The sequence below is a fragment of the Populus alba genome, chromosome 4 (assembly GCF_005239225.2).
Source record: "Populus alba chromosome 4, ASM523922v2, whole genome shotgun sequence".
Lineage (NCBI taxonomy): Eukaryota > Viridiplantae > Streptophyta > Magnoliopsida > Malpighiales > Salicaceae > Populus > Populus alba.
Genome location: NC_133287.1, coordinates 18,058,225 through 18,073,289, shown reverse-complemented (window position 1 = coordinate 18,073,289; position 15,065 = coordinate 18,058,225). Strand labels below are relative to the sequence as shown.

At 32.3% G+C, this 15,065-nt stretch overlaps 2 protein-coding genes across 2 annotated transcripts; both read right to left on the bottom strand.

Moving 5' to 3' along the window:
• Positions 1 to 760: 760 nt before the first annotated feature.
• Positions 761 to 4,905, bottom strand: LOC118040498 (translocon-associated protein subunit alpha). Its single transcript, XM_035047468.2, has 8 exons — positions 4,626 to 4,905; positions 3,691 to 3,855; positions 3,515 to 3,565; positions 3,260 to 3,348; positions 2,103 to 2,180; positions 1,784 to 1,987; positions 1,327 to 1,398; positions 761 to 1,113 (listed from the first exon to the last, which is right to left on the bottom strand). The coding sequence occupies exons 1-8, from the start codon at positions 4,684 to 4,686 to the stop codon at positions 1,063 to 1,065; spliced, it is 771 nt and encodes a 256-aa protein (XP_034903359.1). The 5' UTR covers positions 4,687 to 4,905; the 3' UTR covers positions 761 to 1,062.
• Positions 4,906 to 8,663: 3,758 nt separating this feature from the next.
• Positions 8,664 to 12,126, bottom strand: LOC118040524 (protein XAP5 CIRCADIAN TIMEKEEPER). The gene is made up of 12 exons (XM_035047489.2): positions 11,887 to 12,126; positions 11,696 to 11,761; positions 11,519 to 11,583; positions 11,321 to 11,433; positions 10,618 to 10,699; positions 10,417 to 10,493; positions 10,270 to 10,331; positions 10,009 to 10,140; positions 9,845 to 9,898; positions 9,395 to 9,460; positions 9,182 to 9,256; positions 8,664 to 8,977 (listed from the first exon to the last, which is right to left on the bottom strand). Exons 1-12 carry the CDS (start codon positions 12,055 to 12,057, stop codon positions 8,927 to 8,929), a joined length of 1,014 nt encoding a protein of 337 aa, XP_034903380.1. The 5' UTR covers positions 12,058 to 12,126; the 3' UTR covers positions 8,664 to 8,926.
• Positions 12,127 to 15,065: the final 2,939 nt, after the last annotated feature.

Sequence of the window (15,065 nt, the reverse complement as noted above, 5' to 3'; positions counted from 1 at the left end):
TGCTTTGAAATGAACTTCAGGTTTTGTGGAGGAGAAGGCATCAGATCTGTACAAGGGCACATCTGGGGAAATTCAACTGCCCTGAAATGATATTTGAAATTCTGTGGACGAAAGACCTTTGGTCACAAAACAGCAATCATTCGGGGATGTAACGAAGGTGAGCTTCGGACATTTTCATGGGCCAGAATTGAATGGCCAGTCTACCTTGCCAGAATCTCGAAACAACAACCAATTCCCGATATCACCTCCTTCTTAAATGCTCAACCACCTCCTGTTCGTTTCCATGGAGCTATAACAACAAGAGCATCCAATGCTCAACCAGCTCCTGTTCGCTTCCATGGAGCTATGACTACAAGAGCATCCGATTTCAAAACTAGAGACCTCACGTGGGAAATTCTAACAATGGTAATCTGATGTATAGCACCAGGCACTTCATCATTCACACACCTCATGAGGGGTAACACTTGTAAAAACCCGGTCTATCACGGGTCCCACGTCGCAGTAAATGTTAAGGAATCATGTTATCTGTGTCCCCGAACAAGCTATCCGGAATGAGTTTCCCGAAAAGAGACTGGAAACTCAATGGCGGATGTTTTGTAAGACCCCTCAGAGAGATCAACCCCATCGATAATTGATATTATTCGAAAATCTCGTCGAGGACAAATATTCCGAGAAAAGTAGAATTACTCGGATGAATATATCCCTCCTGCACCAAACGAGCTGTGACATAAAGAGTGTCCCTAGGAAAACAAGCATTGACTGAAATAATAAAAAAGAAACGTGTGATATATAAGGCAGTTCACTAAATTCACGACAATTATATCCTTCCTACCTCGGAGTTTTCTTCAAAAAGGCTCAACTTTCAAAAATTCACCAGGAAATAAAAAACTAGAAAATTGCTTTCACATGCTACAAATGCGAGGCAGGTCTTTAGTGAACTAAATTTCAGGACTAATTCATTTCATGGGCTCTCTTAGAATTTCCAAATGCCTAGTGTCAGTTACATGAGCTTGCACTCTTCTACAGTGCCTTGCGCAGCTGAAACTGGGTATGAGACACTGTTTACTTCTTCTTCTTTGACTTCTGGGATTGTGACTTGGCCAATGCTGTTCCCTGAACATTACAAAATGTAGAAACACAGATTTATCAGTTACACCTAGATTCTCTGTTACTGATGATACTATAAATGAGGCTAGGAAATTTTTCTAAGGGAAGAAGGATGGGAGGAAGAACTATATTGAACGAGAATTTTTTATCATATAAATCAGTATGACAGCCGATCATAGGAGATTTCTGAAAGCAAAGTTAAAACCTAAAGCCACACACCTCAAGCCATTCATCCATGGAGGCATCTCTAGTCCCAGTTCCGACCTCCACTTTCGGAGCCCTCTTAGTTTTCTGACCAAAGAAAAACAGCAAGTTAAGAGAATTTCATGAAGCAAACATATGAAATTAGTTATAAATAAGCAGGCAGGCGGGCATGGTAGCTAAGATATCAACCACAGGCAGAAATCTAATAAGCTCCCTGCCTAATAGGTATTTATCCAAATCAAAAGCATTCAACTCATGATTTGTCGGTTCCAGGTACATGTGGAAATTAAAAGAGTACTTCAATACCAACTTAAATGAAGTATTGTGCGGTGGAGGATCCACCGCTTGCCTTCTCAAAAGCGATGAAAATATTCATTAGAGATGAAACAAATAGAATTTAACATTTAAGTTGCAGTTGCAGTAGTGGAATTGCTTATAGAAAATTATGCAAAACAGAAAGTGTCATGGGTACCTTTGAAAGATTCTGTATTTGACCATTAACCCATAGACCAAAGAGGACAAGAAGGGCAATTCCAAGGGTAATAAGAAAAACTGACTCCATGCTTAGGAAAACACCAGAGTCAACAACTTCAATGGTACCATTGTGGAAGGTACTTTGGTATGGATGCTGGTCTATCTCGTAAACAATGGTGCCTACAAGATCGAAGCTTCCAGGCTGCACAAAGAGAATAAAACATGCACGCTTGACTATGGAAAAAAAAACATGATGGAGGAAAGGTAAGAGTTGAAAGTTGGGAAAGGACATAATTCTCGGGTAATGATGTCTGTACCTGCAAGTACTTGCTGACACCAAAGATATATGGGAAGGTAGCCTGAGCAGAGGCTGGAACAGTTGCATTGTTGAAGCCCTAAATTAAAACAAAGAAAACAGTTGAATAACAAAGAGAGAATTCAATCAACCCTATAAAAGATGGAAGAAAGCAGTTTCCAGTCGAAATAATTCTGAAAAATTCAACAGTACAGAATAAATAAAATAACTCTTGGCAATAAGCGCTAAAAAAGAAAAGAGGGAATTGAAGCATGACAAGAGCAACCAAAGAGATTCACAGACAATATACATTATCAACATAAAAAAAATTATTATAGAATGAGTAAACTAGCTAGAGAAAAGTTTTCTACATCTTAGAACTTTTGGCAGGGGATCAACATCAGAGCAGCATTACAAGCAGAGTGTTGCAGATAGTCATAAAAAAATCCATGTGATCCGCACAACATAGAAATAACCCGAATATTAGGCCTGTGGCTTTTGCTAACCTTAACAGGGCCATGAGATACATGAACAATAGTGAGTGATTCAAATGCTTAATCAAGCATATGAAACCCACAAAAAATAATTATTAATGCTTGATAAAAGGAACGAGGGAAGCACCAGTAGAAAAAACAAATGCCTAAACAAAAATATGGTATTGCTATAGGACCAAAGAACACAGGTATATTTTAGTTTCAAACCTTTGATCATACACTGTTCAGTACTACAAAATGATTTAACATGTATCATCAAATATAAAGACTATATTGAGTTTTTCAGATGGAGCAGAATTATTTTTATCACCAAAACAGCGAACTAAGAGATAATTCGGGGCTTGATGAATAAGTTAAAGGCATCGACAATACTGAACTTTGCTATCCACAACATTTACCAAATGCATACTGCTAATCCATGCAACGAAGCAAAACAGAAGGAGAGGGAGAGGGAGAGGGAGATTTGTTTCATGTGTCATTATCCTTTTCCAGGCAAACACAATTAGACAGCCAAAGGACAGAAAACACACCAAATAGTGCAGGACAACACTGCATATGAAGAAAATAAAAGAGCTTATTTTCAAGGACATGCAATTGACATAATTTATAACAATCAAATTAGAACCTGAAATGGAGATCGTGATATTTGATTTGCAAATGAAATCATACATAAACCTACAATTACCTGAGCAGAGAGATTCTGAACCAGTAGCTTATGATCAAAAGGAAGATGAACACTGGCCCTAATTGCAATGACAGTTATGGGCAGCTCCCCTACATTTCATTCAAACAAGAAAAGCTTACCTCTGGTCAACACAATGCAAAGAAGTAGAGCAATAAAACACACATTCAGATGAACTAAACAGAGAGTAAGCAAGAGAAAGATCACAAAACAGCATTATAATCCCATTGCTAAACAAGCCAATAACAGTTTTATTACCATCATTTTTCATTCCAACTAATAGTTCAGTCTCTTCTCCAGCCGTCACCACTGCAACAACCAAAAAAAAAAACAGAGAGAACAGATTAAACAAGCAGTACAAATCCATCTTCCAAACCCATTAAAAAATCAACAATAATCTTCATAGATGAAAGCAATACAAATAAAGTCCTTACAACGAGCACTGTTTTTGGGGAAAACACAGACTGTCTCGACTCCTGGAGCTGGGCTAAAATTCGCATCACCAAAATCCTGTGCATCCTCACCAACAATCCCAAGATCACTGACTTCTTCCGCAGTCTCTGTGACTTCAGCATCTGAATCTGACTGACACGTAGCAACTACAAATAGAAAAGGAAACGGACAAATTCAATTACTCAAAACACAAACACATGTATTTAAAAAACATGCATGGATTATTAAAATCCAAAAAACAGCAAAAATTCCTTCCAATACAATTCCAGTAAATCCTCAGTGTTATTATCTAACATAAAAATGTTACAGCTAGAAATTCTATCACCAATTAGCATTTGGAAAGTGCTTTGTTTAATTAGCAAAGCAAAACATCAAGTCAAATGTCACTTTGAAAAGCAAATTAAAACATGCAAAAAAAAATACCAGATCAATCAATAAATCAGTAACGACGAGCTATGACAGAAACATAATACAATTCCAGTAAAACCTCAGTGTTATTATCTAACATAAAAATGTTACAGCTAGAAATTCTATCACCAATTAGCATTTGGAAAGTGCTTTGTTTAATTAGCAAAGCAAAACATCAAGTCAAATGTCACTTTGAAAAGCAAATTAAAACATGCAAAAAAAAATACCAGATCAATCAATAAATCAGTAACGACGAGCTATGACAGAAACATAATAAAATCCGAGCAAGCATTACCATCGAAATGTCAACAAAATCTCCAAATAACCAAATCAGATCGATTTCAATTCAATCGATCGACACGATAAAAATAACTGATAAACGACACAAGAGTTTCAGGTAAGAATAAAAAAACAGAGAGAGTTCACGAACAGAAAAGGATGCGTTTTGCAAGTGCGTGTAGATCTGGATCTGGATCTAGGAAATGAGAGGAGGAGACAGTGATATTACCTTGAAGGAGAGGAGAAGCGAGGAGGAGGAGAGCGAAGAAGAAAACCCTAAGATGCTTCATCGTTATCGCCTTGTCTGGCTTCTTGGGTTGACTGAGAGAGATTATCACTGGTGTTTTCTTTTTAATTTTTTCAGTTTTTATTGTTCTTGCTTTGCTTTGTTTTTATCGGATTGGAAATCAAGCAGCCAGGCACCAAACACCTTGGTTATCGAGTCAAACTGAAAAAATGTAACCGTCGATAATAACGGGAGTGTGTTTGTATGTATCCTTGAAATTGGAAGGGCAGGGCTCTACTTGATGAATGGAGAACGCGGGTTATACGTTGCCGTTTCGACGTGTGATCTTGCAATTTTATTTTATTTTAATTGACCTTCTACCTCTTAAATGCTTGTGTATCATGTTTTGGATTTTATGTCATTTCTAAGAGTGGTTTTGTAGTATTTTATTATTATTATTATTATTATTATTATTTCTTACCATCTCTCCAAAGATGATGACAGCGTGCCACTGTACATGGGAACTGCTTTCGAAATATGGGAAGACTAGATTGTTTTTTTTCGTGGCAAGTCATGAGTAGGACTGTAGGGTTAATTTGTTATTATTATAATTACCTAATTCGTGATTCAGGGTAACACCCAAAAAAAATAAGAAAACAAGGGCAATAGAATAAAGTCAAATAAAAAAATAAAAAATCTCAAAGTTAGATAAGGGCAACTTTAATTATGAAACTAAGATGACAATGCAAAAAATTAAAAAATATTTTAAATCATTAAATTTTTTTAAAAAAAAAACAAATAATAATCAAAGCAGTAAGAATTTAATCTGGTATAAAAACCAATAAAAAATAATAATGAGGGACTTGATCAAAAAATAAAATAAGAAAAATAAAAGATAAAGTAAGAAATAGCAATTAAAAGAATAATAATCAAATTTGGATTAAAAAAAAAACAAATACAATAGAATGATGATGGGCAAAATTGAAAGAAAAAAATTAAGAAAATGAGAAGGAAAAAAAAAGAACAACTAAAAAAACAATGACTAAATTTGAACAAAAATAAAATAAAATGTTGAGGGACAAAATTGAAATGAAAAAATAAATCCAATAAAATAACAACAATAAAGAGGATGGGTGTTATTATCTAATATAAAAACAAAATAAAATCAAATGGAAATAGATAAAGCTTAAAAAAATCTAAAACAAAGAAAAACTAATAAAAAAAAGTGAGCGGGTCATAATTGATTTTTTGCCCAGTTATTGTTTTTTATCAAAACAATATCATTTTTTATTTTTTAACTGAATAAAAATCAAGCAATTAACTAAAAAAAATCATGTCAAAACTTGTTGAATTGGTTTTTGTAATTATTTTTGTCAAAATAATATCATTTTTACTTAATGCACAATAAAATATTTGATTAACCCCAGCAACCCTGGTCCCTAGACATTATAGGGGTCAAATCCTAGGCCACATTTTTAAAACATGGTAAAAACAATATACCAAATATGATATGAAAATTAAATAAAATAAACAAAAAGGGGTGAAATTGCCACATAAAAAAAAATTAATCAAGAAAATAACTCAAAATAAAAGAAATTTCAATTATAGGAACAAGGATGTTGCACGTGTGCAACATCACGACGATCATCATTTCAAGTTAGGATTATCGGGAATGATGTGGGTGAAAAGAATAATGAATTTTTTTTTTCTATTGATAAAAAAATAAAATAAAGAGAGAGAATAAGAGTTAGCATCTCGCATTTTGATCATTAAAAATCTCAGCCAGTCTTAAAGTCTGGGTAAAGAAACTGATTGCGTAAAGAAAATGTATTTACACCCCTAATACGCTTTACTTGAAGTAAGCTGCATTATTTATTTGTCTGAAATAAACTAAAAAAAATTTATATTTTTTAACCGTTGATCTATCTAAAATTTAAGAAAAATTATCAACAATAAAAAGGTTGATATCTTATCAAAATAAAAAAAAATATTTGTTCTAATACTAGCATAAAAATATAAATTGTCTTTCTATTTAATATTAAGAATATGTCCTATACATATAAGTTTATAATCCTGCATATTAAAAGAAACAAAAAAATATTATTTTTTATTTTAATTTTAGGAATACATCTTATTAATAAGTTCATAATCTTGCATATTAAAAGAAATAAACTAAATATTTTTTGTATTTTTAAAATGTATGGCAAAATCCTTTGAAATTTTACAAATTTGTTATAAAATTCATGCAATATATTTTTTTAAGTCACTACGTGCTAATATATATATATATATATATATATATATATATATATATATATATAAAACTTGTCCATCATAATTAAGTTTTTTTTTTTGCTTTGCTTTAAAGCAATTATATATTTTAACCACCCAAAAAATTCAAGACATATCTAATCAATTAATAATAAATAATAGACTCTTGAAAAATTCCATGTCTCCTTTGATGTCAATTCATTGATTTTCTTTATCAAATATATAATTTTACTATTTCAATGCACAATAAATTATACCTTGTTTACAATAGTTTTCCCACGGGGTTTAAGTTCTACTAGCTATGTGACTCGTGCTTCGTAGCAGGCATTGGATTTTTTTCAAAAAAATAAATTATATACACGTGTTTTTTCAACATGTTTTTATAGAAAAAAAAAAAAATACATACAAGTAATCAAATAAATCAACAATTACGTGTATTAATAAATTAATAAAAAGATCATAAACGATTACTAAAAATAAAATTGAAAAAATAAAAAAACAAATATAGATCAAGATATTCATCTCGCAAGACAGAATATTTACTCGGTTGTGTTTACTAAACTTATTTATTAAAATAATTTGTTTATTCAATCAAATGATGATAGAAATAGACACATATTAAGTTGATCGAGTAAAATAAAAGAAAAATAAAAATATGCAAGGTTGAACATTTAGAAATATTATATAAAATTTAAAAAATAGTATTTGAAAAAATAAATTTCACCCATACAAAAGATATATATATATATATATATATATGTGTGTGTGTGTGTGTGTGTGTGTGTGTGCAAGCACACATGTGTATATATAAAAGAAAAATCTCTTTAAAAATTAAGTAAATATAAAATAACAAAAATAAAAATTATCATTTAAAAAAGCTCTACTAACAAAAACAAAATAAAAGAGAAAAATAGTATTAATTTAAATACAAATACAAAAATAATTTTGAAAAATGCATATAAAAACATATTAATCTAAAAAAATTAAAAAAAAAGTAAAAAATCAAATGTTACTAGATATAGCAAGCTAGGTAGACCAACGAGCTTTGATTTTTTTTTTTTTTGTTGTTTTCCTACTAGCGGTCAAATCGTTATTTAAATCATTTTTTATATAAAAAAATTAATCAAATGACGTATTATTTGATTTTTTTTTATATTCCAGCTATTATGATGGCTAAAAATTCAAGATTTGTAGGTTTTTTACTCAAAAACCTATTTTTAATCTAAAACACTTTGAAAATACTCTAGAAACCATAATAAACCTATATATGACCTAAAAAACCATCTAAAAAACCTAAATTAATTTAAAATAAAAAACCTTCCAAGCTCCACAATTTTTAAATGTAAAAAATCATCTAATATAAATTGTTTTTTCATGATTTTTAAATGTAAAAAAACACTTGATATAAATCCCTCTTACCATTTCCATTTAACACAAATGTTGACTCTTTTAGTAGCCTCAATTAATATCAAAGATATTTTTATCTCTACCACCAAAATCTGACATCAAAAACTATAAAATAATAAAAACAAACTTTTATACCACAATTAAATTGAAAAATATATTAAAATATGAACATGCATAATTTTTAAAATAAGATTGTTAAATTAAACTTTTTATGTAGACTTTGAAATCATCACCATATAGAATGCCTTTTCTATTTTGTTTCTATGTCTTTAAATTTGATTCAATTGCCCTTGAATTTCCCTTGAATTTGGCCTAAAAGAAAGCAATGGCACCAAAAAAATAATTAAAAACCAAATTAAAAAAAAAGAAGAAGAAGGTGAACGGTAAATCCACATTGAAATGCAAAAGGGTGCACAGTGCCAGCTCTCAACAGTACTCATCCAAGCGTTTTAGTTTTTTACTTAAAATGAACACTGCCGCATTGAAGTATCAAATACCTAACTTGATATCTTTGCTTTGATCTAAGGTCCAAAAGTTCAGCCTAGGCATTTGATGAAAATAACTTCCGGTTTCTCTTTCATAGACAAACTTTCGAAAAATTGCAGCAGCCGTGTTTAGCTATCCGATCAATCCCCATGGATGGTGTAACGCTCCCACTTCTGTGTCGGGTCATATATCTGCAAACGCAAAGGAAAATTATAAGAACTTGAGGTAAAAACTAATCACTAAAACTGCCCCTTGGCTCCACCACATTAGTAGCAGGTATGCAAGTACTGCCGGGCTCCATGAAACATACACAATACAAAATGTGAAACGTGTGTTTGGAAACAAATCATGCATACGGAGATGTGAACATGCTCAGAGAGAGAGGGAGAGCACACCTCCCATCTGGAAGCAGGAAAGATGTGTTTATTCTTTTCATACCAGTGCCTCTCAACAACTTTACCGGCATGGGACTGTTAAAGAACAAAGACAAAAAAAAAAGCATGGTTGTTTCAGAGAAGTATGTGAAGAAGCACAAATAGGCACGTTACAATGGAGAAAAATCCATAGATCAATATAGAAACAACAAACAGATTATAAAAAAAACACACCTCATCCTTCTCTATAGTTGCATCAGCAATTGTTCGCACATCCTCGTGCACATCAAAGTGGAAAAGCTGTGAAAAGAAAAGGAATAAAAATACAATCATTCAAATTACCTTCATATTATTATGAGAATTTATACTGAGAACTGGTAGTGCTTTTTTAAAAGCACCAACAGTCTCAGTAAAAGAATCTAGAGTTGCAGGAAAATTGTAGTTGGGTAGGCCACTACCAACAGGTTAAGCACTTGCAGCACTTTCCATGATATATTTTTTTATATGAAGAACAAGTCCCGAAACCAACCATTGTCTTAGTTTTTCAATTCTTATACTGTCCAAGTGAATACAAAAACAAGGGAAGGAAAATATCACTAATTAGATGGTCCAAATAATACGTATGCTTATTTTGTCTTGTTGGCCTCTCAATGGATAGTTAAGAGGGTGGGAAATTAGACTTACCGGACCACTTTTTCCCCTAGCCTTGTTAATGATCAGGTCATAGAAACTGTGTTGCTGAAATTCCACAGCCATGAAAATGGTATAAATTTGCTAGAATGAATGAATTCAAGATAGCAAGTGCATAAGCTGTTGTTATTAAAAGCTGGATTTCAAAATTATCTCACATGGGGAATGATAAGATCCTCTTTCACATAAAGCAAATTCTCCACAGAAGTTGTTCTAATTTCTCTGAACTCTGGCGCAAGTTGTTGCTGAACTGCCCGAAGAAACTCTCCTACGGTATCACCTTTACGAACCTGAAAGATAGAGAGCAATAAACCAACCATGAATTAATAAAATAAAGGATATGTAAACTATTTACCAATATTGATAAGAAAAAAATTGAAAGCACGTCAATAAATTACAGAAGTGGGGTGAAGTCTAACCTGGATGACTCTTCTATGGCCTGCTCCATCCCAGTAGCTGTAAGTGATTTCAAGGGGCTCATCTGAGTCATTAGAGAAAATTGATTTAGCTCAAAATGTATTTCATTGGAGCCATGTTAAATAGGAGAGGCCCATGAAATTAATTACTTCGAATCTGTTCCTGTTCACGAAGCCACTGTTTCCGCAGCCTTTCACGCTCAGCTTGCTCCTCTGCCTCTCGCTCACTGAAACACCATCCTCAGCACCCCTAAGCTCATATGTTAGTTCCAAGTCCATGCAAAAGCCTTTCACAATTGAAGGTGCATGAAGGGAGAGTGAGAGGTGGAAGGAAAAGGAAAAACATTGCACCTGTCAGGCAAAAAGCTTGTTTCCACTGTGGGATCTTTTCCAAATTTACCGTTACTCCCTAATCTCTTTGGCTCTAAGCTTTCTGAAGATAACATTGATAAAGAAAATTTTTAAAGTTAAAAATAAAAGTTGTAGTCCAGTTCCTCTCACTGACAAGATTGGATAAAGTTAAACAAACTTCATGGCAACAGGGAAGAATTTACAAAGCAAGAGTCCTGCACAGAAAGTCAATTCGAAACTCTCGGGTACATACAAGGAACAGTGCCTGCTATATTATTCCAGAATATTATTATTCATGTTCCCTCTTCCTAAAAATACTAACCATGCCACAATTTAAAAACCATGAGAAACCACTTTCAACATATGTACAGAGTATCATTTGATCATGAAGAGAACTCAGCTTAAGCCTTTTCAACCCATCTAAATAACATATTTTTTTTATAAAAAAAAAAGCTACCAAGAAATTATAAGGCGAACTGAACACCAAAAGACCAATAAGACCATCGACAACCAGTCAGACATGGTTGATGTAGTACAGCTTAACAGCAGGTTTCCAAAACAGAAATAGAATAAAAAGCGCTTAGCTAGTTGACAATGCTCTCGTCAAAGCAAAAGGTAATATCCACAAAATGCACCCAACACAAAACCAGATTCTTATACACAGATTAAATAGCTTAGTATGTCAACTCAGGTAACTTCTTACTGTTTTCGCCATCCTCTTCATCACTTCCATTCTCAAAATCATCAGCGAACGATAGCTTAGAATTCCCCTTAATCTTCCTTTTTTTCCGCTTCTGCAACTGAAGCTCCTCCTCCCTGCCATTACCAAGATAAAAATATTCACTAACATTCAAAATCAAAACAAAAAAATATAAAACGAAAACACCATAATCAAACTCACTCTTTCCGTAGCTTTTCTAACTTCTCCTTCTCTTCTTCTTCAAATTTGGTCTGAATATTAACCCTCTATGTAAACAAACGCACATCAAACAACATTATTGATTAAGCAACTTATCATTTTCACTAACGCTAACAAAAAAACGAAACCCAAAAACAAGAAATTAATATACTTTGCTACCTTCTCTACATACTGTTCTCTTGTAACCAGACCTACAGTTTCCTTCTTAAATGCAGTCTCGAGAATCTAAAAAACAAATTAAATCCAAATTAACATCAACACAGCATAATCGCAGTTAACTAGCAATTAATCAGGTCAGACGATTAAAAACCCTAGAAAATGAGATTTTTAGGTAAACCCTATAAATTTACCTCGGATGTACTTGACCCGAATTGGAGGAGACCGGGCTGGTCCTTAGCGGAGGCTGACTTAGATTTAAGCTCTTGGATTTTAAGGCGTTCAGCTTCTCTTTGCTTCTGTAGCCGCCGGATCCTCACGGCGTCTTGGGCAGTGCCCACGTACCCGTCCCCCATGCCCGACATCTTCGCTTTTCGGGTTCTCTACTTCTCTCTTAATTACGGTTTTTTTTTGCTTGCTGAAAGTGAAAGATGAAAAAGGGCCAAGGGATTGGAGATTTTATAGGAAGGTTCGAGTGATCCGGTAGGTGGAGGTTTAATGAAAGAGTTATTCAGGGGTACTAGTAGCCGTTGGATCCGATGACTTCTGTATGAGTCAAAGAACCTATGGTTTTTAATTTTTTTGGAGGCCTGTTGGCCTAAGGCGCATGGATTAGTAGATGATTTTATTATTTTTCTCGGAAAAAAATAATTGTTCAGTCATTGATCCATTTGCGAGTAGTTTTGCAAGAAAAATTATTAAATATCTCAAACAATCTTTTATAGCAAAATTTATATATAAACTAATGTATTAATCTATAATCAATAAAAGTATGGATCATGTGAATTTTATATGATTAGTTTTTAATAAGATTAATGAACATCATATAAAATTAAATGAAGAGTTTACTTTTTAGAGTGTATTTGTTATTGTGGTAGCTAGGTGTAATAAAAATAATTTTTGAAAAAACACCTTTTATTGTGGTTGGTGAGGTTGAAATATATATTTAGTTTCAAGTGTAGTTCAATTTTATGTTAATGAAAAGCATGTTAAAAGTGTTTGATTAAAAATTATAATTCGGTTGATATTATGATATAATTACCTAAAAGGACTTGATTCATAATCATAATTCTCAATTACATAAAAATTAATTTTATGTTCAATAAAATATTGTAAAGAGACCTAAACATATTAGAACAATAATTTATAATTGTATCGTTAAACCTGCTGCAATCCCATCACGTACGTAATCCATACACGAAAGCCTGTGGTTTCTTTGGACTTGTGAATGTAGAGCCACATCAATTAAAAAATCATCGGGAACAAAATTGAGATGACGATCAAACTCCATAAATACCACATCTTGCAACGAAGTTCTTCTAATGTAATTATGAATTGTCATGAACGCTACAACAGTTTAAACTTGCACCTTGTAATTAAATGATGACATATTTTGTTAGATTCACCATCCTTTTTTTCAAACTTTCAATATATGTTCTATCACACAATGTAATGAAGAGTAGGCACGGTTGAAAATTTCTTCACGAGTTTGTGGTTATTCTCACCTCCAAAATTCTTGCAAATGATATCTCTAACGTCTATATAGACCTAATAATCCATATTCACTAGGATATCTCGAATCAACCAAATAATATTTCCCTATAAAAAATATATAATGAGATAAAAATGAAAATTATGGAAAGAAAATTAATATTAACACACACACACACACATGTTACTACCTTCTAGTGGCTTAGGGAATTTTATATCTGGATTGCCAATTGCCTCGAGAAAAATTCATGTATCGTATGCATTACCTTCCCAGCCTGCCCAAACAAATGGGAATTGCATGTCAAAGTTACATGCAACCATAACATTTTAGGTTGGCACACTTTTTTTCTCGTTAAATAGAATTTGATTTTCTAAAGAAACACACACACACACATGTTTACCATCGATAACCCTTACACAACTCTAATATAAGAGAAACCAACAACAATCATCAATGTTAGCTGACTAAAAAATATTTTTTTACAAATTTATTTAATTTAAAGCATCATCAGTAAATACCAATAATTTTATTATCTTGAAATGATGCATATCTCCTGGATTGTTCATAATTTCACGCGGTGTATTTGCAAACTCAGTATCTATAGGTTGTGTTAAATCTGTAACAAGCGAACAAACTAATTTAAGAACTTCATTAAAGTACATACTAATAGTTTCTCTTGAATGTTGAAATCTCTCATGAACTTTCAAATTGTAAGCACCCAATGCTATTTTATAAAGAAACATTCTAACTTTTTCAAAAACACACATTCTTCTGGGTGCTTTTAACCCATATTGGTTTTCAAGTTGAAAGCAAAGACTTTGAAATGTCGATGCATTCATCCTAAACATGTTTACACAACTTGTCCAATGTCCATATAGTATTTCATTTAATCATCGCATTCTAGTGTTGTGCGAATCCACACAGGATTCCTTGCATACATAATAATTATAATATAATGTGATCATATAGGGTTCCTTGTATATATAAGTATTATAATATAATGTGAGGGCACCCGTTGTACATATAACCAATTTATGACAATCAAACTCCCTTTTCCAAAACAAATCACCTTCTTCATTTGAATCATCATCATCGTTGTCATTATTATTAGAACTATGATTACTACTACTATCATTATCATCAGAATGACCATAATTAACGTAATCAGCTACGTTATTCATTGCATCATCATAACCACCTATAAAAAGTGCTTCAAATCATTGTGAATTCATATCTATTATGACATATCATTTTTTGTGTTTAATGGGTATATAAATTTAAAGTAATTGTTACATAAATTAAAGATATTGTTTGAAACATGCATTTTTATTATCTTAAAGATATTCAAATTGAAATAACTTAGTCCTTAAATGTTTTTTGATGATTTCTCATGAGAATATGAGATTAAAAGAAGAGGGACCAAAGTGAAAAGGACATCAAATATGAGTGGCATGCTATGAGTTTCACAAAAGATGCAGTTTGGTCATTAAATTTTAAAAATTACACAAATTATATAATTTCAGTACCTCAATATTTTCCAATTTAATTTTGTTATAATAGTTCATTTTTTCTATTTTTTAGTCCCTTGTTGAGAGAGGAAAGAGATGTCGTCAGATTTCAGCAGTAAAGAAAGAAAAGTATCGTTGATACTGATTTAAGCCACCAAAATAAACGATATTTGTGTCAAGTAGTTTCATTTGATAAGGAGAGTTCATATTACATGTTTTTTTTTTTTTTTTTACTTTTAAGGTTCGTGAAAAAACATATTTAAGCTCTGTTTGATTTTTGAATTCGAGTTGATTTTGGTTTTTTGGGTTTTTTAAGGGCATAAATAGATTTATTATGATTCTTAAGGTGTTTTATAAGTATTTTGGGTCAAAA

Excerpts from the sequence above, each read along its gene's own strand:
- LOC118040524 (XM_035047489.2), bottom strand. The coding sequence starts at position 12,057 with ATGTCGGGCATGGGGGACGGGTACGTGGGCACTGCCCAAGACGCCGTG. Across the intron at positions 11,584-11,695 it reads GAGAACAGTATGTAGAGAAG|AGGGTTAATATTCAGACCAA; the intron begins GTAGCAAAGTAT and ends TTGTTTACATAG. Across the intron at positions 8,978-9,181 it reads TTCCTGCTTCCAGATGGGAG|ATATATGACCCGACACAGAA; the intron begins GTGTGCTCTCCC and ends TTGCGTTTGCAG.
- LOC118040498 (XM_035047468.2), bottom strand. The coding sequence starts at position 4,686 with ATGAAGCATCTTAGGGTTTTCTTCTTCGCTCTCCTCCTCCTCGCTTCT. Across the intron at positions 3,566-3,690 it reads CCCCAAAAACAGTGCTCGTT|TGGTGACGGCTGGAGAAGAG; the intron begins GTAAGGACTTTA and ends TGGTTGTTGCAG. Across the intron at positions 1,399-1,783 it reads AAATACAGAATCTTTCAAAG|AAAACTAAGAGGGCTCCGAA; the intron begins GTACCCATGACA and ends TTCTTTGGTCAG.